Genomic DNA, 22,927 nt, shown 5'->3' on the forward strand with positions numbered 1-22,927 from the left:
TTCCATGATTAAGATACATGACTCTAGAGAACACCGCTCTTATCAAGGTAAAGAAGCAAGTTTTAGAAATTACTTTTGGTTCAGTTGATAATCCTTTCTCTAGCTGAGACCTTAAAAAAATAATAATACAGAAGCCCTATAAAGTTACATACCTTTCCCCAAATGTGACCCAAGTACAGTTTACCAAAATTGAATCAGGAAAAAGAGGTGAGCATAGTTTCTGTTTGTGAGGCGCAGTTTAATATATGATGTCTCTTCTGACATCGGGCAGTGAATTGTAGCCACCTTTAGCCCCTTGAGGGCAGCCTAGACTGACACTTGCATTGTAAACCAGTTTGAAACTGTTTAACTGTCATATGGCTTCTAGTAACAGAATTTTGAAAAATGTAGTTTGGAGAAAGTACCAATAAACCTTCTGAGAGGGTTTGCTCCCAGGTCACATAGTGGAACTGGGGTGCTGGTTTTGGGTGATACCTAAGAGAAAATTGACTTTATATTTTATAGATGTCTTCCGGCTTTATTCTACAACTAGGATGTACTCAAAGCAGAGATTTGAACTGGAGAATGATCTACATTTATTTCATCTGACTGGAAATTTGATACTCTTCTCCTCTATTTGTTCAAATAGCGAACTGTCACCAATTAGATGATGTCATCCAAATTTTATTTTCCAAAACAGTGAAAGGTTTGGACAAAGTTATCTTCTGTAAAAAGTGGTCAATGTTAAAATACAGCTGTTGTTTTTTCTTCTCTCCTTTTTGTCTATTAAATTCATCATTTATGTTTGTCAAATGTGGCAATTTTAAGATGTGTGGACTTCAATTGCTGGCTGGGCAATTCTGGGAGTTAAAGCCACACACAAGTGTTGGAGTGGTGGGTTCACACAACCCTTTAAGTTAGGGTGGTTTTGTCAACAAATCTAATTTTCTGGTTTCCATAATCTGGTGAACCATAAAAGAATATCCATAGGTTGAGCTTACACAAAACGCAGAAAAAACAGTTTAGCTAGCTTATAAGTTACTGCGATAATTTGGTGTGGACTTAGTATGCGTGTGAACTCAAGCCATTAGTTTATTTAATAAGTAATGATACATTAATCTATGTGTTAGCACAGTTGCAAATCAGGACATCACACGGCCCCATTTTTGGTTGTTTTGTGTTGAGATCGTTATCGTTCCTCTGACCTTGTTTATCTATTGCCCTAGGGAACATCCGTGATCTGCAGATCTGAGGAAAATTATCCCCTTCGAGAGTTTTCTATTGCCAAGTGCTGCTTGTTACGTAACTACTCTGCATTTCTTTTAATGCACCAACTGTATTTTCTTCGCAAGACATCCAGTCAAGCGAAAACCTCCGAAAAACACATCCTCAGCGAAGACGATTTCCACAGCTCCTGATGCAGAATAATGAGGCTTGACGCGGGGAGAACGACTACCGTTCCCAGAATCCATTGAAGGAAGAAAGTACAACTTCCAGGAGAGCATTGCGAGCCAAGATACAGTAGTACTGTAACGTGAATCGTGGAGCTTGAAGCTTAATAAAACGACAACTCCCAGAATGCTTCGTTTCTTGGGCGGTCTTTTGGCGGGTTAAAGTGTACGGGTATCCCGGAAGCGGTGGTAGCCACGTGTGCGTGCGTGTGCGGAGTAGAAGTGCGTTTTTTGTTTCATAACAAACTGTGAAGTCAGCGGCGTTGCGGTTTGCAGCTTGGCCACAATGTTTCTGCAGTACTACATCAATGAACAAGGGGAGAGAGTCTACACTATGAAGGTAAGGCTTGTTTACAACAGAAAAGAACAGAATAGGAGAGTTGGAAGGGACCTTGGGGGTCCTCTAGTCTCACCCTCTGCTCAAGCAGGAGGCTTATACCATTCCCGACAAATGGTTGTCCAATCTCTTCTTAAAAGCCTCTAATGATGGAGCACCCACAACGACTGAAGGCAATTCGTTCCACGGATTGCTTTTTTTTAACTCTCCCCTTGGCTCTAGGTTTGCTTCTCTCCCTGATTTGTTTCCATCCATCGTTTCTTGTCCTGCCTTCTGATGTTTTGGGAATTGGTTGTCATCCACCCCACTTGTTTGTGGCAGACCCTCCATTATTGGAACAATGTTATCATGTCATCTCTAGTCCTTATCATTAAACCAGATGAATCAGTTCTTGCAATGGTTCTTATGTTTAATAGATTAATAAAGGAAAGGACCTTGTAGGTCATCTAGCCCAACTCTCCCCACCCCACCCCACCAAGCAAGAGACGACTACACCATTTGTTTTGGATAGGGTTCTAGTGAAATTTCAATAAGTTATGCTCATACAACTATTTCATCTGAGAAGTAGGGGGCTGCATGGCTTTGAGATATGTTGATTTAAAGATAACACAGGATGTTCTCGAAATTGACACACGCTTCTATCCTTATTCTCCAACTTTGTAGAAAATAGATCCATCCGGTCAGCCAACATGTTCAGCCCACCCTGCCCGCTTCTCTCCTGATGACAAATATTCTCGACACAGAATCACCATCAAGAAACGCTTTGGTGTCCTGATGACCCAGCAGCCTCGGCCTGTGGTTTAAATGTACTTTCATCCTGCTTCCAAGATGTAAAGGCAGCGAGATAAGCTTTGAAGAAGCAGATGAAGAATACCTGGCGATCTGTGTTCTGCCGTCCACATGGTTGTCTCATTTTGTTGATGTTTTCAAACTTGACTTAATTCTCTGTTTTCACTGGACGAGGAATGAATGACATCTTGCAAACAAGACCAAATTATTTTATTCACTGTTTTTTTCTGCCTATGTAATTCTGGAAATAAAATGAGATTTTTTCCCCCATTGTTCTGTTTCGTTAGCATGATGGGTCCATATAGTATTTTCCAGAGAAGGATAGCTCCCCACCCTCACCCCCCAGCGTGGTAGAGTTGTATATCAGTAGCGCTGGGAATAGCGGCTTGTATTTTGAGTGGATTATTTTTTTTAAGTTTTTTTTAAAGTTCTTAAGTTTATTTTTAGTTCTTATGTGGCAGAACAAGTAGATTAATGTTGAAAATCATCCTCATTGATACTTTTCTCATCAAATTGTAGGGAAATATTGCATCGGGTACCATAATTCTGTCCTTACTTAGCTCAATTTTTTTCAACATATTTTGTAAATAACTTGGGTGTGAAAAAAGCTTATTGAATATACTGATATTAAAAAATTGAATGGGATAACTAATGCTCTGAAACAAAATCCAAAATGTTCTTGTAAATTTTTTTAAGAATGTGTTGAAAATAAGAGTGAAATTGAACAGAAAAATACAAAGTCATCCCACTGAGAAACAGGCAACAAATGCACGGGTCAGCAGGGTTATTATGCAAAGGAGGCAAATATTTTAAGCTCTTTCAAGGGAAGTATAATTTCCAAATCATAAGTAATTTCTAGTCATTCTGCATTAATTGGATCCCCACCAGATTCAGTACTGGGTACTACTTTTTAAGATTCAAAAGAATTGGAAACAATTTTCACAAAAGCTACAAAGATGATCAGGGGGATAATAAATTAAATTTGATAAACATATTGAGAAAACTAAAGGGTAATAATGCTTTTCAAAGTTGCCAACAAAGATGGCTAAAAACCTGCCCTTAGTCATGCTCAAATATCAAAGTATAAAATCAAAGAGGAAGGCAGATTCCAACTGAATCCAAATAGAATATATTTGGATGAGCAGATGGCTTCCCGGGAATTGGGAAGGCTTGAAGATATTCTTGTAAGCAAGCAGAAAAGTGCTAGTAAAGGTAAAGGTTCTCGCACATTTGTGCTAGTCATTCCTGATTTTAGGGTGGTGCTCATCTTTGTTTCATAGCCAAATAGGCAGTGTTGTCTGAATTCATCTCCATGGTCGTGGCTGGCATGACTAAATGCCAAAGGCGCCTGGAACGCTATTATCTTCCCACCAAAGGTGGTCCCCATTTTTCCACTTGCTTTTTATGCATACTTTCGAACTGCTAAATTGGCAGATGCTGGGACAAGTAATGGGAGCTCACCCCATTACCAGGCACTAGGAATTTGAACTGCTGATCTTTTGATTGACAACATCAGCGTCTTAGCCATTGTGCAAAAGTGCCTAATTTTCTCAATTCTCAATCAGGCCTACCTATGCCAATAGCAACTATATTAACATAGGAGGGTTTTTTTTAAGCAGTTTGAATTTTGCTGGTTCATATTAATTTCAATTACTCTTTATTATGACCCTGCCCGCAGTTAGGAGCGGCTTTTCAATCTCAACATCCTCCGCTTTAGCTAATTACCACCATAAAGGATACCCAAAGCTGTCTCAACAGATTGGAGCATTTCATTTCGGTAGATTACGGATGAGACTTGTCGGATGAAACGCTACTGGTTTGGCCCAGTACGGGTGTACAAGTAGAGGCAGCTGCTGGTGGTTTGTCGAACCGGGAGTGATGGCAATGCGAGGCTCCACCCACCTGCCCAGATGTTGTCATTGTTTTTAAAGGCTCTGTGTATGCACAAAGCATTCTGTGAGGGTGAAAAACATGTGCATGAGCAGGCTGCAGACAAAAAAGCACACTCGCAATGCAGGCACTTCCGACCCTGTAGGGAAGTAGATTTCACCGCTGCTTCTTGGGCCATAGCTGAATGAGAACCTAACAAAGAATCTTTGCCTCACTTAATTCTTATCAAGAAATTGCTACTCTCCTCACCTTTCATTTTTTGTGTGTCTTGGATATATTATCTACCCTTTGCAGCAATCATTTAATGCTCCTGCAGAAAGGGTGATCAACCATAAAAAAACACTCCAGCAGATGGTCGTTTCCTACTGCGGGTTGTCTGGTATCACATGGATGCAGAATACTGAAGGGGGTTGTTTGTTATGAATTCTGTCTTATTCTTGTGTTGCTTGGGTTTTCACTTCCTGCCTCAAACTGGGGATGGGAAGGGCTGATCTGAACCAACGAACCGCTATTTAAAATGTCTCAGGGTGTTCCCATCTTGCTGCTGAAACTGTACAAGGAGTGGGGGGCGGGGAAGCCAGACAATAAACAGAAGGGCTGTTGCCACTAGATTTTGAGCAGAGAAGCTGGCGTGTGAGTTAAGCAAGGCTGAATCAGCGCCCAGCTGACTTTCTTCTATGCTACTCAGTCTGATGCAGCTTTTTTTCCTGACCAGATGTGTATAAAAAATGGGAAACTATTTATAACTCCCAAGCAGGGAGAATCCATGCAAGTATATTCAAGAATTGGATGTTATGTAGAACCAAAGTGTGGTTGGATAACTTTGGAGTGTGAAACCTCAAACAGTAAGTTTTCTTCAGATATGGAAAAAAAAGACACGTCACTTTATCTTTCCCCCAATACCCTTTGATTGCTTAGCACTGCAGGGGGAACAATGTGATGCAACTGGTTAGAATGCAGAACTAATTTTAAGTAGACTGTTTCAAGTTCTGGGCTCAAACTAATATCTCAGTATAATATAGGGGAAAGCCAGAAACTCCCTCAATCTTCGTGGAGAAAACCATTTATTAAACTTGACCTGCCCATTGATCATATAAACTGGACTATGACTCAGGCTGGTCTATGCTGAGATGATTCAGAATCCTTTTCAAATGTATGCATTGCTTTCCTTTTTTTTTGTCTCTCTAGTAGTTTAACCACCAAGAGGATCCAATAGTTTAGTCAAAGAACTAACTAGATAGAAAAAGCTGAGGGGGGATAGACTGGTCATTTTCTCTCCTACAGTGCTGGGAAGTAAATTCAACTCTTGATTTATTCATTTAATTTAATTTAATGAAGTTAAGTAAGGTTTTCCTCCCAGGTTTCTAGGAGAAGAGGAAAGAAGGCAAAATAGAAGTTAATGGTGGGGTTATTTGGGATGGGGGAAAAGGGCTTCCTCGCATAGACTGAAAAATGACACGACATAGGCTTCCACTGTGTTGCCAATGATTCTGATGGCTTTAGAAAGGAATTAAATTAACATTAGTCCCTCCATGGTCACAAATTTTAGGAGGTATATATTTGGGATATCTCATGTGCTCTGAATAGTCACCAATGACTCAGTAGCAAGCATGGAAAAGGGCTGTTGTTCTCCTAGTATTATTTGCAGACTTCTCAGATTCATTGGCTCCTATGGGATACATGCCCTAAGTCACCTTGGGGCCAAATCCAGCAAAACTCTTCAAGAGGCCTATGGACTGTGATATTACAACATACAGTATCTGCTTCAAGGGCACCACTGCCCTGGAGTTTAAATGCATCTTAATATTGCCTTGTTCCAATGGCTGCATTGCATGTGATGAATTGCTTTTTTGCATGTTGTTATAATTCTTTAACCTTTGAAATTTAAAGGGGGAGGTGGGACTTCAACTACCAGAATTTCCTAGGGAGTTGCAGCCTTCCCCCCATCTTAAAATTGCAAGGGTTGAGAAACACTGCCATAGACTAATCTCGAGTTGAGCTGTTTTTAGTGACCTATAGATAATAATACAGCCATTTGCAATGCTGCATTCTGGGGATGCCTCCCCAAATCCATTTCCAATTGAAGTCTCCAGCCTAGATTTTGCAATATACTCTCCCCCCCAGCAGGAATTAGATATGACCAAATTTAGAATCATATAAAGCCAAGATTGGCCAAGACTTTTCTTAGGCTGCATTAAAAGTCACACAGTGAGTTGTGAATCTTGTGTGTAGCTATTTGGGGGAGGGGGCACTAACCTCCCCTCCCCCAAAGAGGTTGCTCTCAGGTTAATTTGCAGTCTCACTCATGAGTTCTTCCAATTTTCCCAAAGTCTCCCTTAGTCCCTACTCTCCCCCTCATTCTAATGAAACTACATCCCCCAGCAATCCTCGAGCGTTTGTAGTCTCCCCATTTACCCCTTCCCTCGCTCTCCAAACTAGGGTCCCCAACCTTCCGATCTCCCTCGTCTTCGCGCGCTTCTCTGAAGATTGGGGGGGGAGCCAGCAACGAAAACCACTGTTTGTTTCTGCGCTTGCGCGGCCAAGGAAAAAAAACAACACCCGGCAAGCGAGGAGGTGTGTGTGGGGGGTTATAGCGATGGAAACAGGAGAGGATGAGGACACTTAAAGAGAGCCCGCTCCTCCTCCCCCTCCTTTTTCAGCATCTGAGATAGCGGCAGTATCAGCGTGCGGGCGGGAGCTGCTCTGCGTGCTGCGCGCGCCGGCCGGCCGGTCGGTCAAGCCAAGCCGGCCAAAACAAGCCAGCGAAGGTCTTAGGACGCGTGCGCGCGGGCGAGACCCTAATTTTGGAACCCCGGGGTGGGAGCTGCTCTGTCGCACGCGCCGCAGGTAAACAAGTAACGACCGCTCTCTCCCGGGGGGTGGGGGCGGCGGGGTGGAGGTGTTTCCGCATCAAAGGACGTGATGAGCTGGAGCGGGAGGAAAGAAAGGGGGTGGTGGTAAAGGAAAAGAGCGCGAGTGTGGCGCACGCGCAATGTTGCCTTCCCACCTGTATCTCCACATTCGTGTGTGTCCCCCCCGCCCACCCACCCCCAAGAGTTTCTTGAGGGCTCTTTCCCACTGTGGCTGAGGAGGACGATAGATGTCTCTGTTCGTGGATGTGACTTTGAGGTGTGAGGAAGCCAGAACTCCCCCAGCTTTGGACAGGGTCTTCAAGGCTGCAGCCTCACCCTCCTCCCTTAATATTGGTTTGTGGTATCCTCAGCCTTCAGGATCCTTTTGGGAGGGGTGTTGCTCTACTTTGCCTCATTATCTCATCTATGGGGGTCGGGGTGTGTGTGTGTGCCTTGTGAGCTTTCTTATAACCATTTGGTTTGCCTCTAAAGCTCCTTGCGTGCCCCAGCATCTCTTGCAGCAAGAATCGGTGTGCTCTTAAGAGCGTTGCCGTTATTCTGTGGGTCTGAGACCTGGAAACGTGTGTTTCCTGCTTTTTGGTGAACTCTCCTGCACTAACATGAAACAGTCCTTTCTTCCTCTTGGCATAACACAGCACTAACTACAGGTAGTCCTCGGCTTAACAACCACAACTAGACCTGAAATTTCTCTTGCGGAGTGAAATGTTTTGTTAAGTGAATGTTGTGACCTTGCTTGCTGCAGTTGTTAAGTGAATCACTGCAGTTATGAAGCAAGTTACATGATTGTTAAGTGACTGGCTTCCCCGTGGATGTTTCTCCCCAGAGGGTTACAAAAGTTGACCACATGACTGCCTGGACATGGTAACCATTGTAAATCCCAGTCAAGTTGCCAGTTCTCTGAATCTTGATCATGTGACCATGGGGATGCTGCAACAGTTATGTGAAAAATGACCATAAGTCACTTTTTTTCAGTGCCAACATAACTTTGGTCACCAAATGAACTGTTGTAAGTCGAGGACTACCTGTAGGCAAACTTTGGGTTAGTTAGATTTTATAGGGGATTCAATGTCTCCGTACAGTTTGTTTAGTGGACTTTTTGATATACTGTATACATATTTACTCTGGTTTCTTTTTTCCAGAATCCTACAGTTTGAGGAGGGTTGATAATTTCCTTGCACTAGGCCCATGTAACAGTTATCTCCTTCTACCAAGATCTTCAAAAACAACTGGAAGTTTGAAGAATTTTTGATGTTGCACCTTAAGAGATAATTTTGCCTTCTCTGCTTTAGGTTCTTGCACTAGAATCTGACATTTTCCCTCTTCGGTTTGACAGAAAAGAGAGACTCCTGTCTTACTTGCTTTCTTGGCTTTTTCTGCACCAGAATCATAAGGGACATTTACAAAGAAAAATATTTTTACCCTGGCATTCACCATGGAAAACAAGTTGATTATGATCTTACATTAATTAAAGCATTTCTAGCATTTTGGCGTACCTTGCAGATCTTTCCCTTTGGATATTTTTTTTTCCTGGTTGCATTTTGCTGAGATAAAAGGCATTTGATTAACAGCAGGTTCTCTGCTGCTTCTTTCCCAGACATGTAGTAAAGGTAGAATTTTTGTGGTGTGGCTCTTTGACAATTAAAAATTGCAAACATTTTTCTTTCCCCCCCTATTTTTCTTTACCTTTAGGCTATCCTTAAGAACAGTGACACAATTGCCTCATGCGTGGGAATCTTCAGCGTAATTATCTGTGAAACATTAACCTACGAAATCATGGAATGTTGCCTTCATTCAATCTTAGACTCTATTTCTAAAAATATACTCAATAAGCATTGATGTCCAAATATCGCACTGAGTTATTGTGAAGCAGTTTGTGAATCCATGGTAGACATGAATCTTCCTCGTGATAAAGTATTGGGTAACATTGTTGGCATCTCTACTTTTCTGAATGATCTTCCTCTTATGACTTGAGGTGACTTGAAGTTGTACTGATCAAGAAAGAGGGTTTTTTATTTTGGTTTATTTTTTCGGTTCTCTGCCATTTTTGTTGCCAATATGGCTTCTGTCCGGTTTATGGTGACACCCACTAAAATTGATGATATCCCAGGCCTGTCTGACACTAGCCCAGACCTCAGCTCCCGCTCGAGCTCCTGCGTCCGCTTCAGTTCCAGAGAAAGTGTGCCTGAAACAAGTCGCAGTGAGGGTGCCAGTGATTTTTCCCGAGCAACCACTTCCTTGGCCACTGAAGCAGCCGAGCCTACTTCTGAGAAGATAACCAACCCTCGCGCAGATGTGGTTGAAGGTAGGTCACCTTTGGTGGGAGGGAGATCTGATATTTAAAGTTTACCAGTAATTTTACTAATGGAGTAAAATTACTTGTTGAAAGTGCCTTGTTTGGTAAAAGAATCAGCTGGTGCTTGTTTTCAACTGTCTTGTTGGTAGAAGAACATTGATAGATAAACTAGTCATAGAAGCTTCTTGTTCAGAAGTTACGGGACACACAGTTAGTTCCATTCCTGGTGGTGTTGCTCATGCAAATAAGTATGTTCTGTGTTTTGGGAGGTATAAGCATTATGTTGACAAAATCAGAGGAGTGTGAATGGACCTTTATATTTTGTATTCATACGGTTTCACAGATGTCATTTCATACATGACTGGGTTTTCCAGATTTGGCACCTTAGAAATACATTTGTCATTTGTACACCAAAGTTTGACTGGCATATTTTAGGTTTACAAGAGAAGAAATAATAGTTTCCTGATCAATCTCATTGGAAGCAGCTCTGAATTTCCTTGATTGCAAAATGAAAGGAAACTAATTTTAACCTAAACAAGTGCAAAGTTATGCATATTGAGACAAAGAACCCCAGTTATACCTACCAACTGATGGGGACCAAGCTTTCTGAGACAACCCAAGAAAGGGATCTTGGGGTCTTGGTGGACAGCTCAATGAAGTTGTCAACCCAGTGGACAGCAGCAGTAAAAAAAGCAAATTCCATGCTTGGCATGATTAGTAAGGGAATCGAAAACAAGTCAGTCAGTGTAGTATTGCCTCTACAAATCGATGGTGAGACCACACTTGGAGTTCTGTGTACAGTTCTGGTCACCGCACCTCAAGAAGGATATAACAGAACTGGAAAAGATGCAAGAAAGGGCAACAAGTGTGATCAAGGAAATGGAGCACCTCCCTTATGAAACCGGGTTGCAGCGCCTTGGTCTCTTCAGCCTTGAAAGATGGCGTTTAAGGGGTGACTTGATCGAAGTGTATAAAATCATGGATGGGATAGAAAAGGTAGATAGAGAAAAACCGTATGGAATATCACACAATACTAGGAAGAGGGGACAATCCCTAAAGCTCATAGGTAAGAAAGTGAGACATAGGGAAATATTTCTTCACCCAGATGGTCGTTGGTTTATGGAATTCACTTCCAGAAGAGGTTATGACAGCTGGCAGCCTGGATAGCTTCAAGACAGGATTAGACTGATTCATGGATGCCAAATGGTTCTTGAAATGGATGTCCAAGTGCCGCCTCTATGTTTGTGAGGCAGGCAGGATTCCCTTGGATACCATTTGTTGGGAGTCAAGTGAAAGGGAGGGTTTTGCCTTCTCTTTCTACTCAAGATCCCCATGTACAATTACTGTGTGACACAGAATGATGGACTCGATGGGCTTTGGCCTAATTCAGCATGGCTCTTCTTATGTTCTTAAGGAGAGAAACAACCTAGAACTAAGGAGACATTTCCTGATAGAACAATTAATCAGTGGAACAGCTTGCTCCAACACACGGGTTTTTTAAGAAGAGTTTTGACAACTATTTGTCTGAAATAGAATAGAGTGTGCTGTTTGAGGAGTGGGTTAGACTAAAGACCTCCCAAAACCCCTTCCAATTCTGTTATTCTGTTTAAACAAGCCAATTTTGCTGTCTTTAAATTGTGCTTTCCTTTTGGAGTACTAAGTTTGCTGATCTGCTCAGTTTTTCATATTCCTTCTCTTTATTTTTTCCCTTGTGCCAGGAAATACTGAGCAAGACTCATGGGAAATGACTTGGGAGAATTTCAGTTCCCTTAATTTTGTTGATTTGTCCTGTCTGGCTTTTGAAAAATGTTTAAGGTTAGACCAGGTTTTGCACAGTCACCACTGAGTCAAAATCACATCTTCGTTGTGGAGTTTCTGAATAGCAACAATGACCTGTCAACAGTCTTTAGATCCAGCCAGTCTGTAGTTCATTGTCTGCTTTCTGAATCTTACTTTGTTATAAAGGGCATGTGTCCTAAATTGCCCTCAAATCCCCAGTTGGAAAAAGTTGAAAATTTTGAAAAAGGGTAGTGAAACAAAAGAGAAGAACAAAGCAGTTTTTCTGAGCATCATCTATGAGAGGGAAAACCACAGGTGAAAACTTATGCAATAAAGCCCCCTTTTTTCTGCAAAGATTGTTAACAAGAATCACTTCTGGGAAATCTGGCAGTTGTGCTTTTCATAACTGAGAATTCCCCTTCACCAATCTGTTTATGTGTCTGAAGTAATTAATTAATTATAGCTACGTTTAGCCTCCTGCATTGCCATGCAGATAACACCTTTTTGAAATGCTGCTGGAAAAACGTAATTGTAGTAAGGGAATAATTCCTTTGATCTTTTTTTGTTCATTGGGTATGTGTATATGTGAACAACTTTAATCCTTAATTTATACTATATATTAACATCAAACCTAGGTGCATTTTAAGAAGGGATAAGCAGATGAAGCATTGTAAGGTACAGCTTTATTTTTTAGCAACTATTCCCATCCTACAATCTGTGGATAACTGGTGATTTATAGCAGTATTGTAGATGGCCCCTAATTAATGGATAAAATTCACTTAGGATTTCATGAGATTTAAGCACCCTGCTCAAATATTGATAATATTTCAGGTGGAATATCAAAACCTTATGACAGTACATGGTATCACAAGTTTTTAATCATGTCATATTTTAAAATTAAAATTTGAGGTCCTTCAAATGCCCTCAGTATATACATGTGATGTCTGCAGTATAATAATGTTCCTGGAAGAATTCTGAAATTGGGCAGAAATCTCAGATTGTCAATTGAGCAAGTAATCTGACTGCTTTTAATGGTGATGACCTGTTCTGTCCCAGCAAAGAGCCCCGCAGGAAATAGGCCCCCACACAATGATTTTACAAGATTTAATATATAATTCTAATATTTTAGGAGCAGGGAGGTTTGGATTTAAAAATCCAGCAACAAAGTAAGAAATATGTCTATTTGGCGCCAACTGTTAATTAGAGTCCAAAACAGAAACCAAAACTCACAGATATTTTCTTTGATCACCCAGCTCTTATTAACTGATTCACTCTGAATTGGCAGGAAGCCCGGAAATAACTCCCCAGTTCGTAATTCATCATTGAAATAATAATATCCCAAGAGAAAAATCCAAGCGGACATCTGGAACTTAATGAAAGTTGACTTCCACACGGAAGCATCACATGGCTCAACCTTACATAACCTAAGCCTATGATCTCTATTCACGCAGAGCCCTCTTGCTTAGCCACTCATGCCTTCTGGCAACTTTGCGTGCCCTAGCATGAAGAAGAGGCCCTTCCTCTTCTCCCGAGTCACTCACATGCATCTGGTGCAATGCAGAAGGCCCTGGTTGGCTTTCAGCCTCTGACACCACATCCTGTCCAACCTCCTCACTATTAGACTCGGGTGCCATGTCCATGACCACTGCGTGGGACACAGACAGGCCACAACAATGACAACCTTGAATTGCCTCTGGAAATATATTTGAAGGCATAGTCGCTTGTGCAGCAGTGATATTACACAGGGGAACTTTAGAGTATCCCAAACAGCACAACTGCATTCTGAAACATTTTAAGTTCTGAGTGTTCTTCTAGGAAAGCTCCATTGAGAGCACAATACAGTTATCCAATTAGAAGGTGACAAAGGTATGACTGACGAATATTGCATAATCCAAAAATGAGCACAACTGATACATGGGACAAATCTGTTCAAAATCTTTGGATCTGGAGCTGTATGTTCAGAATGACTTCCAGATGACATATTAACTGGTGAAATGTTACTCCAATAGCATTTGGTGCAATTGGAGACATAAAAGCAGATCTAGAAGGTTGAGAGGTCTAAAACCTTGTGGATTTGCCAGGGTTGAGATGAATCCTATTCTCCCCCATCCAAACCCCCACAGTTTCCAGTCATTGAATAAGAACCTTGAACAAATTGTACAGTTGAGTAATATTTTGGTATTGATTATGCCAGCAAATAGCTTCATTCAGTGATTTCATGTAGATGTTAAATATAAGTGGAGAGAGAGTTGAGCCTTGATCAATTGCACATAAGAGAGGTTTAGTATTACACCTCTCCCACTCCTTATCAACATCAACTGGATTGAAGGAAAGAAGAAAATTACCACAAAAGAGTGGCCTCCATTCTAACTCATGGACTTAACCCAGAAAAGTACTAAGATCAATGTTATTAAAAGTTGATGAGAGATCTTGAAATACAAAGACAGATGCACCCCCACCATTACATGACCTCTAGAGATCTTCTGCAAAAAGGCACTGTATTTTTTGGAGTATAAGATGCACTGGAATATAAGACACACCTTAAATTTGGGGGAGGAAAAGAAAGAAAAAAAGAATTCTGCCTCTGCAGCATCAGAATTAGCGGCATCCTCACTTCCACTCAGATTTTGATAATGAGCAGCACAGATCTTTTTATCTGTTCTATCAACATAAATGAATTTTGCTTTCTAAAATTACAAAAATGTGAAGAGAGTAAGAAATTACAAGTAGTCATATATGGTTGTATAATCTTCTATGTTTTCGTATTATTAATAAAACATTAGTAGCAAATATTCTTTGGGTTTTTTTCAGAATCCATTTGTGTTGCATAAGGTGAATCTCAGAGTTCTGCTGTGAAAGTGGTCAGTTTACTTGTATAAGGTGACCAACTAAATTTCCAAAAAAAGCCTCCTCCAGTAATACTCAGAAAACTTAAAAGAATAATGAGATTTCTGTAAAGCACATATTCTTCAAATCTTTAATCAGATTTTCTGTTGACATTTTTTCCGCAGAAATTGGGATGGAATTTAACAGGAGTGGGTGGGATGGGGTATGATTTTCATATTAGCAGAATACAGAATTGGCTCCATCCCCAAAATGCCCCAGTCTTCCTTCCTTAGCCATAGGCATTGAAAGCTGGACTTTTTCACAGCAAGGCCCGATAGAGAGGCAGCATATCAGTCCTCCTAGACCTGCCATTTCGCAAGCTCCTGTGCCTTTGTTGCCTTGGTCGGAACTTGTATCCCGAAGCAGCCCAGAGTTTTCAGGTGGCAGATTCCCCTCCGTTTTTGGGGAGGGGGATCTGCCACCTATAAACTGTTTCCTCCATGGTCCTTGCATTTCAGGTACCCTTTTTGCAATTGGGGAGGGGGATCTGGTCCCTGAATCACAAAGATCATGGAGGAAAGAGTTTCCAGGTGGCAGATCTTCATCCCCGATTGCAAAAAGAATGCCTGAAACATGATGATCGTGGAAGAAAGAATTTTCAGATGGCAGATTCCCCTCCGTTTTGGGGAGGAGATCTGCCACCTATAAACTATTTCCTCTATGATCCTTGCATTTCAGGCATCCTTTTTGCAATCAGGGAGGGGGGATCTAGTGCTTGAAAAGTAAGGATCATGGAGGAAAGAGTTTCCAGGTGGCAGATCCCCATCCACGATTGCAAAAAGGATGCCTGAAATGTGAGGATTGTGGAAGAAAGAGTTTTCAGGTGGCAGATTTCCCTCCGTTTTGGGGGAGGGGATCTGCCCCCTGGAAACTCTTTCCTCCATGATCCTCATGTTTCAGGATCCTTTTTGCAATCAGGGATGGGATCTGTCACCTGAAAATGCTTTTATTTAAAAGGCTTTCAACACAGTTCCCTTGGTTGCTTTGGGAATCAGGCTCCGACCGAGGCAACAAAGTCACAGGGGCTTGTTGGGAAGCCTGGCAACATGTTTATGAAATGGTGGGTCCAGGAGGAGTGATGTGCTACCTCTCTATCAGGCCTTGTTGTGAGAAAGCCCGGCTTCCAATGTACTTTCCTGGGATCCCTGCTGCCTGGAACCATTCGAAAATGCAACCCGTGGGTGGACGGGACTACATATGGAATATAAGACATACCCAGATTAAGGTGCATCTTCTACTCTGAAAAATATGGTATTTGGTACTGCTTGGACATAACTACATGTTCCTCCTTGCTGACCTTGACCAACTAGAAGTGACATGGATCTAAAATGTAGAAGAGCTTATAGCTCCAAGGACCCTATCTAGTTGTTCAGGCCTAACCAGGTTAAATTTATTTCAGTAGCAAGACTGTATCTGACTTGCATAAGACCTGCTTAGTGGTAAAAGCTGTTGGTGGTTCACTGGTTAGAGTGCAGTACTGCAGGCTACTTGTGCTGATTACCGTCTGCTGGCAGTTTGGCAGTTCAATTCTCACTAGCTCAGGGTTGACTCAACCTTCCATCCTTCCGAAGTCAGTAAAATGGTGACCCAAATTGTTGTTGGGGGCAATATGCTGACTGTAAAACTGCTTAGAGCTGCAAAACATTGTGAAGTGGTATATAAGTCTTGAGTACAGTAATACCTCATGATACGAACTTAATTGGTGCAAGGAGGAGGTTCGTAAGACGAAAGGTTCGTAAGACGAAACATTGTTTCCCATTGGAAACAATGTAAAGTCAATTAATCCGTGCAACAAAAAACCCCGGCTTTCGGCGACTGCTGGGAAGCAGCGCGGTTGTATTAAAAAGTGACAGCCGGCCTGGGGGGCTTCCCAGCACCCCCCCAAACCCAGGTTCGGGGTTCGGGGGGGTGCTGGCAAGCCCCCCAGGCCGGCTGCGACCTTTTAAAACAGCCGTGCCGCTTCCCAGCTGTCTCCTGAAGCCGAACGCGGAAGTTCGGCTTTGGCGTTCGGCTTCAGGAGACAGCTGGGAAGCGGTGCGGCTGTTTTAAAAGGTCGCAGCCGGCCTGGGGGGCTTGCCAGCACCCCTCCGAACCCAGGTTCGGGGTTCAGGGGGGTGCTGGGAAGCCCCCCAGGCCAGCTGCGACCTTTTAAAACAGCCGCGCCGCTTCCCAGCAGTCTCCGAACGCCGGTTCGTAACTCAAAAAAAGTTCGTAAGAAGAGGCAAAATTTTTCTGAACCTCGGGTTCGTATCACGAGTTGTTCGTAAGACGAGGGGTTCGTATCTTGAGGTACCACTGTATTGCTAATTCGTGTCCAACTCAAGTGGATTTCAGTGACTTTGTCTGAGATCGAGTATAAGGCTCTTGTTGCCTGCTCATTCTAGGCAGCAGCATAAGGCCTTGGTTAGAGCACGCTGCAGAGTTTCAGGAATATTTCCCTGAAATCCTACTGGGTCTATCAGTTGGCCTGGCCTGGAGCAGTCCAATAGGCCTTTCCTCCCTGCAGCAGGCAGCAGTCACAGAGAACTGCAGTCAAATTTGACATTACTGCAGTGCACCATTTTCCTCTTTTCTTTTGCAACAGTTGCACATGCATCATCACTTTGTTATGACCTATAAATAGTCTTGCCTACTTCAAGGAATCAAGGTTGTGTGTATGTGCGTCTAAAAACGATGGTGTTTTACATTGCGTTTGTCCCCTTAGATTTTTATTTGTTTTTGCAATGCCTGTAGGATATATTTTTCTCTAAATACTGTATCACATTTAGGTAAGAGGCAATTCTGAGGCACGTTTCATTGTGAAAGTTGGCAGACTGCCTTTCCCTCGTTGATTTGCTGAATTCTTGCCTAGTTTTGCTGAGCACTGATGTGTACATGATCTCCTGCAGCTAATGTCTATCCTTCAGGAAGTAGGATAATTTTTATATTTAATTATATTTTATACCTTTTTCTCCACAAAAATAATTTTCAGAGTACACAAAAACAGTAACCACAATAATGTTTTCTTTGTAGCTCCTACTCCTCAGTAACATTTTTTCTTTCATTTTTTAGTCCATAGAAATGTTACATGCAGACATTTATGTAAGCCATAGCATCTGTTTTGCTATTGGCCTTTCTTTTTTCTTGTTGCTGCTCTAATACTCTGTAAAGAGTATTTCTTTTTCCATAAATTTTATTAAAGAGATTTTTAAAAAGAGAAAAACAATACGTATTTTAGGGGAAAAAATACTGAAAAGGTAAGGAAGAAAACAGGAAAAAGAAAGAAAATAGAGCAAAAGAAAAAAAATGTAAGAAAGTGGTTTCTGATCCTCTTAATAACAGTTATAAATGCACTCATGCTTTACCTCATTAGAACTGTACTTTTCAAACTTGGCAATGATTTGAAAATTCTGGTCTTTCCTTATAGCAGTTCTACATATGGATAAACATGAGTGAAGATAAATTGTGCATCTGGCCAACTTGTTCTGAGGTCCTTACTGCTTCACTGATTTATCTTATGAGATGCTTGTTTTAAAACTGCTTGTATTTCAATACTCCTACACATATAGTTCCTATTAAACAAAAGACAAATAGGATTTTTTGTGGCTTGAGAGAAAAGAAAAAGTAACTGATTCGTGATAGCAACTTCAGTGTGATGGTACAAGGGACCAGCCTAGAAACCAAGGAACCGACTTCTAGTCTTCTTTTAGGCATGAATGCTTGCTGGATGACTGGTTCCTTCTTTTCTACTCAATCCACTTCACAGAGTTGTTGATGGGAAAATTAGGAGGTAGTAGCATTATATATTCTGGACCAGAATATCTCCGAGACCGCCTGCTGCCGCACGAATCCCAGCGACCGATTAGGTCCCACAGAGTGGGCCTTCTCCGGGTCCTGTCAACTAAACAATGTTGGTTGGCGGGCCCCAGGGGAAGAGCCTTCTCTGTGGCGGCCCCGGCCCTCTGGAACCAACTCCCCCCGGAGATTAGAACTGCCCCTACTCTCCTTGCCTTCCGTAAGCTCCTTAAGACCCACCTTTGTCGTCAGGCATGGGGGAACTGAGACATCTCCCCCGGGCATATACAATTTATGAATGGTATGTCTGGATGTATGTTTGTTTAGAAAATGGGTTTTTTAAAATATTTTTAAACAGTAATTTAGATTTGTTGTAAATTGTTTTCACTTTGTTGTGAGCCGCCCCGAGTCTGCGGAGAGGGGCGGCATACAAATCTAAATAATAAATAAATAAATAAATAAAATATATCTCAACTTGAGTTGCACTGAATAAAGGTGGGATATAAAAAGAGTTTAATCAAGGTGTCTGCAAATATCGTATGTTGCTTCTTTTGGGGCATATACATGGCAGAATGTAATATGTACCATCAATTACCTATGTGTGTATATGTCTGCTTTCAACTTGCTTCTCTGTGTTTTTCTATATGTGCGTTGGGAAATAAGGAGTGGCCAGCAACTTTGAATGGTATAACTGGGCAGAAAGAAGAAAGGGAGCATTTGCCAAGAAACTGAACTGTTGCCAAAATGCCTCTCCCATAAGCCTTTTTATTTTTTATTTGATTTCTATAGACACCCAACTCAACAAACAAATGATACATTGTTTTTGTTGTGTTTTTTAGTATGTCACCCAGCCTCTGACTCAGATTGAGAACGGTGGGCATATGTATTCATTCAATAAATAAATAAAATAAATAGAGGTACATTAGGAACATTGTTTTTTCTGGGGTGTGTTTTTCTATAGAGCGCCCTGCCCCTTCCAAGTCTAATCCAGCTGCCACCGAGAACTACAGTTAAACAACTGGCAGTTCTTTGAACGAAGGTGCCTACTACTACCACTACTAGTACTACTACTATTCCTCCAGCTCAGCTGGAGGTTCCCTTATTCCTGGAGTAGGGGAGGAGATGACTTTATACTGACGTGTTGGCGTCCTGAGGTAGCAGCACCTGGGTGAACAAGCCAGAACACAGAAGGTGGCTGCATTTGGAAGCTGTTACTAGATTAGATGCCGGAGGCGATGAGGGAAAGTGGCCAACTCACAGAGACACAGATGACAGACGATGGTTGGCTGGTGAGAGGAGGCAGTCGGCCGGGCCGTAATCAGATAGAGATGAGGGCGTTGGCTGGTGGGAACAGCCAATGACGAAGAGAATGCTGAGCAGGAGAATCATCAGAGGGACTATCGCGAGTGGTTGCCGTTGAGGGGAGATAATTGAGACATTTGGTATGAGCTGAGTGCCCTGAGTGAAGGTTTTCCTGAACGGAGCCATGGATATTGGCTGGTGAGAGGGGACGACACTAAGGACGACGTGAGACATGAGGAAGTGGCCAGAGCGTCTCAGACTGGACCCTTTGATAGAACTAAGCCGAAGGCACTGGCTGGTGTGATCAGCCAGCTCTGAGAACAACTTCTGGATACCCCTGACCCTCCCATCTTGTACGGAGAGTGCATTAACATCACTATGTTAATGATCCCACGTCTGAGGGAAAGAGTAAGGGGTCTGTATGCTGAGACTGGGAACCTGAGGCTTAAGAGCCTTAGCACCCCATACCACACCTCTTAGAGACATTGTAATGGAAGGAGTCGGGGAGAACAGTTGCAAGCCTCTGGAATTAAGAACTGCTCCCCTCCAAGAGTGCACAATATTAGTCTGGGATCAGGACTTGTAGGAAGAAGGATAATTGGACAATATATATATAATTCCTTGTATTAGAGGAACAGGAGATTATGCCTAGCTGGTTAGGAGAATTTATAACACCTTATACTCTAGTTTAAATTTATTGTGGCTAATATAGTGTTATTAACTGGGGAAGGTATTTTAATTTGGGTGGGGTATGTTTGTGGGGATGAATGGTTGAGAGGATGAATGAGATGACAACAGGCCTGCCGATGATGAGTGAGGCCTGGGAGATGGAGGGGTTATTTCTGGCATGGGAGAGGGCTGGAGCATACCGATCTTGACTGGGAGAGGCAGGTACGGCAGGAGCTGGGGGTATAGGCACTCGGGGAACTAGTACTCACTGCCTGAAAGCGATTCCTTATTCCGGCCTCTCGTAGTCATCAACCTGTGAATCTGAGCTCAGGCTGATGATGCTCAATACCAGGTCAGTTATGAATAAAGCTCCCCTTATCCGAGCTTTACTCTTGGATGAGGAGGGCGACCTGGCATGTGTGACTGAGATCTGGCTGGGCCTTGAGGGAGGTATTCCTCTCTCAAAGATGTGCCCAGGCGGGTTTCAGATGTGGTATCAGGTATGACCTCAGGGAAGTGGGCGAGGAGTGGCAGTTATAACCCGGAAGACCTTCAGTCTATGCAAGCCCCCTGCACCTGAGATAAAATGTTGGTTATTACCTATAAAGCCCTACATGGACTTAGGACCAGTTTACCTACAGGACTGTCTCCTGCCTCATATATCCCAGCGGCCAATCAGGTCCCACATGCTGCTCTATCCGCTAAACCAGATAGAGATAAACAATGAAGACGTTCTTGCATGCCTTACTAAACTAAATGTCAACAAATTGGCAGATCCAGGTGGCATCCACCTTAGAGTTCTCAAGGAACTCAAGTGTGAAATTGCTGAACTTCTAGCTAAAATATATAATCTTTCTCTAAGATCAGGCACTGTACCTGAGGATTGGAGGATGGCAAATGTAACCCCGATCTTCAAGAAAGGATCCAGAGGTGATCTAGGAAATTATAGACCAGTCAGATTAACCTCAGTTCCAGGCAAAGTGATGGAAAACATTATTAAAAATATAATTACTGGGCACATAGAAGAACAGGCATTGCTAAAAGAAAATCTACATGGTTTCTGCAATGGCAAATCATGTCTTACTAATTTGTTAGAATTCTTTGAGGTTGTAAGTAACACATAGATAAAGGGACCCAGTTGACACGGTATATCTTGATTTCAAAAGTATTTTGACAAAATACCTCACCAAAGGCTCCTAAAAAAGCTCTTCAGCCACAGAATTAGAGGACAGGTCATGTCCTGGATTGGTAACTGCTAAATTGTAGGAAGCAAAGGGTGGCAATAAATGGACAATTTTCTGAATGGAAAGAAGTTGGAAGTGTACTCCGAGGTTCAGTTTAGGGACCTTTACTTTTTAATTGATTCATTAATGATCTGGATGTAGAAGTAAATAGTAAAGTAGCAAAGTTTCTTGATGACCCTAAATTGTTCTGGATAGTGAAAAGTGAAACTGATTGTCAGGAGCTCCAGAAAGATCTTGAAATTGAATGAGTGGACAACAAAGTGGCAAATATATTTTAAGCTAAACAAGTGCAAATTTATGCATATCGGGTCAAAGAACCCCAATTATACCTACCAACTGATGGGGACCAAGCTTTCTGAGACAACCCAAGAAAGATGTCAGCCCAGTGTGCAGCAGCAGTAAAAAAAAGATTAGGAAGGGAATTGAAAATAGGTCAGCAAGTGTTATATTGCCTCTATAGAAATCGATGGTGAGACCACATTTGGAGTACTATGTACAGTTCTGGTCACCGCACCTCAAGAAGGACATAATGGAACTGGAAAAGGTGCAAAAAATGGCAACAACAATGATCAAGGAAATAGAGCACCTCCCTTATGAAACCAGGTTGCAACGCCCTGGCCTCTTCAGCTTTGAAAGACGGCGTTTAAGAGGTGACTTGATCGAAGTGTATAAAATCATGCATGGGATAGAAAAGGTGGATAGAGAAAATTTATTTTATCTATCACACAATATTAGGACGAGGGGGCACTCCCTAAAGCTCACAAGTAAGAAAGTGAGGACAAATAAATGGAAATATTCCTTCACCCAGAGGGGCCTTGGTTTATGGAATTCACTTCCAGAAGAGATTATGACAGCTGTCAGCCTGGATAGCTTCAAGACAGGATTAGACAGATTCATGGATGCCAAATGGTTCTTGAAATGGATGTCCAGGTGCCGCCTCTATGTTGGTTGAGGCAGGCAGGATTCCCTTGGGTACCATTTGTTGGGGGTTAAGGGAAAGGGATGGTTTTGCCTTCTCTTTCTGCTCAAGATCCCCATGTACAATTGGTGGGCCACTGTGTGATACAGAAGGCTGAACTCGATGGGCTTTGGCCTGATTCAGCATGGCTCTTCTTATTTCTTATGTTTACAGAGTTGGACTTCTCCAGGTCCTGACAGCCAAGCAGTGCTGGCTGGTGGGACTGAGGGGAAGGGCCTTCTCTATGGCAGCTCCAGTCCTCTGGAATCAACTCCCTTCAGAGATTCACACTGTGCCCATCCTTCTGGCCTTTCGAAAGGTTTTAAAAACACGCCTTCACCGGTAGGTCTGGGGCCATAGAGTGTTAACAATCCGCTCCAGCCGGTAGTATGCTTGTGGTATTGGATGAATCTTGAATGAATGGCTGTCTTCATGTTTCGGGTTTTAAGATTTTGTATTTGTTTTATCCTGTACGCCGTGTTGAGTCCACTTGGGAAGGGTTCTGAGGGGAATTGATTCCAGAGGATTGGAGCTGCCACAGATAAGGCCCTTCTCAGCCCCGACAGTCAGTTGATGGGATCTGGAGAAGGCCAACTTATAAATTTGAGTAAATAAATAAATAAAATAAATAATCCTGTTTATTGTCCAATTCATTTTGCTTTTACTGATTTCTCCCATCCTAGAAATTTGATCATACTCTGGT

At 42.3% G+C, this 22,927-nt stretch overlaps 2 protein-coding genes across 6 annotated transcripts in view; both read left to right on the forward strand.

The window, feature by feature from the left end:
• The first annotated feature begins 1,577 nt into the window (after window positions 1-1,577).
• On the forward strand, window positions 1,578-2,826 carry NOP10 (NOP10 ribonucleoprotein). Its single transcript, XM_070730185.1, has 2 exons — window positions 1,578-1,770; window positions 2,431-2,826. Exons 1-2 carry the CDS (start codon window positions 1,717-1,719, stop codon window positions 2,569-2,571), a joined length of 195 nt encoding a protein of 64 aa, XP_070586286.1. The 5' UTR covers window positions 1,578-1,716; the 3' UTR covers window positions 2,572-2,826.
• Window positions 2,827-7,019: 4,193 nt separating this feature from the next.
• The window catches only part of SLC12A6 (solute carrier family 12 member 6), a 62,155-nt gene continuing 46,247 nt past the window's right edge, over window positions 7,020-22,927 (forward strand). For 2 of the 5 annotated variants that reach the window (XM_070727123.1, XM_070727126.1), the window contains exons 1-2: window positions 7,114-7,293; window positions 8,459-9,621. In XM_070727123.1, coding sequence (XP_070583224.1) covers window positions 9,375-9,621 — 247 coding nt within the window. In that variant the 5' untranslated portion in view covers window positions 7,114-7,293; window positions 8,459-9,374. Of the gene's footprint in view, window positions 7,294-8,458; window positions 9,622-22,927 lie in introns of those variants that run through there. The other 3 variants (XM_070727121.1, XM_070727122.1, XM_070727124.1) reach the window with 2 other exon arrangements.

Source organism: Erythrolamprus reginae, chromosome Z (genome assembly GCF_031021105.1).
Source record: "Erythrolamprus reginae isolate rEryReg1 chromosome Z, rEryReg1.hap1, whole genome shotgun sequence".
NCBI classification, from domain to species: domain Eukaryota; kingdom Metazoa; phylum Chordata; class Lepidosauria; order Squamata; family Dipsadidae; genus Erythrolamprus; species Erythrolamprus reginae.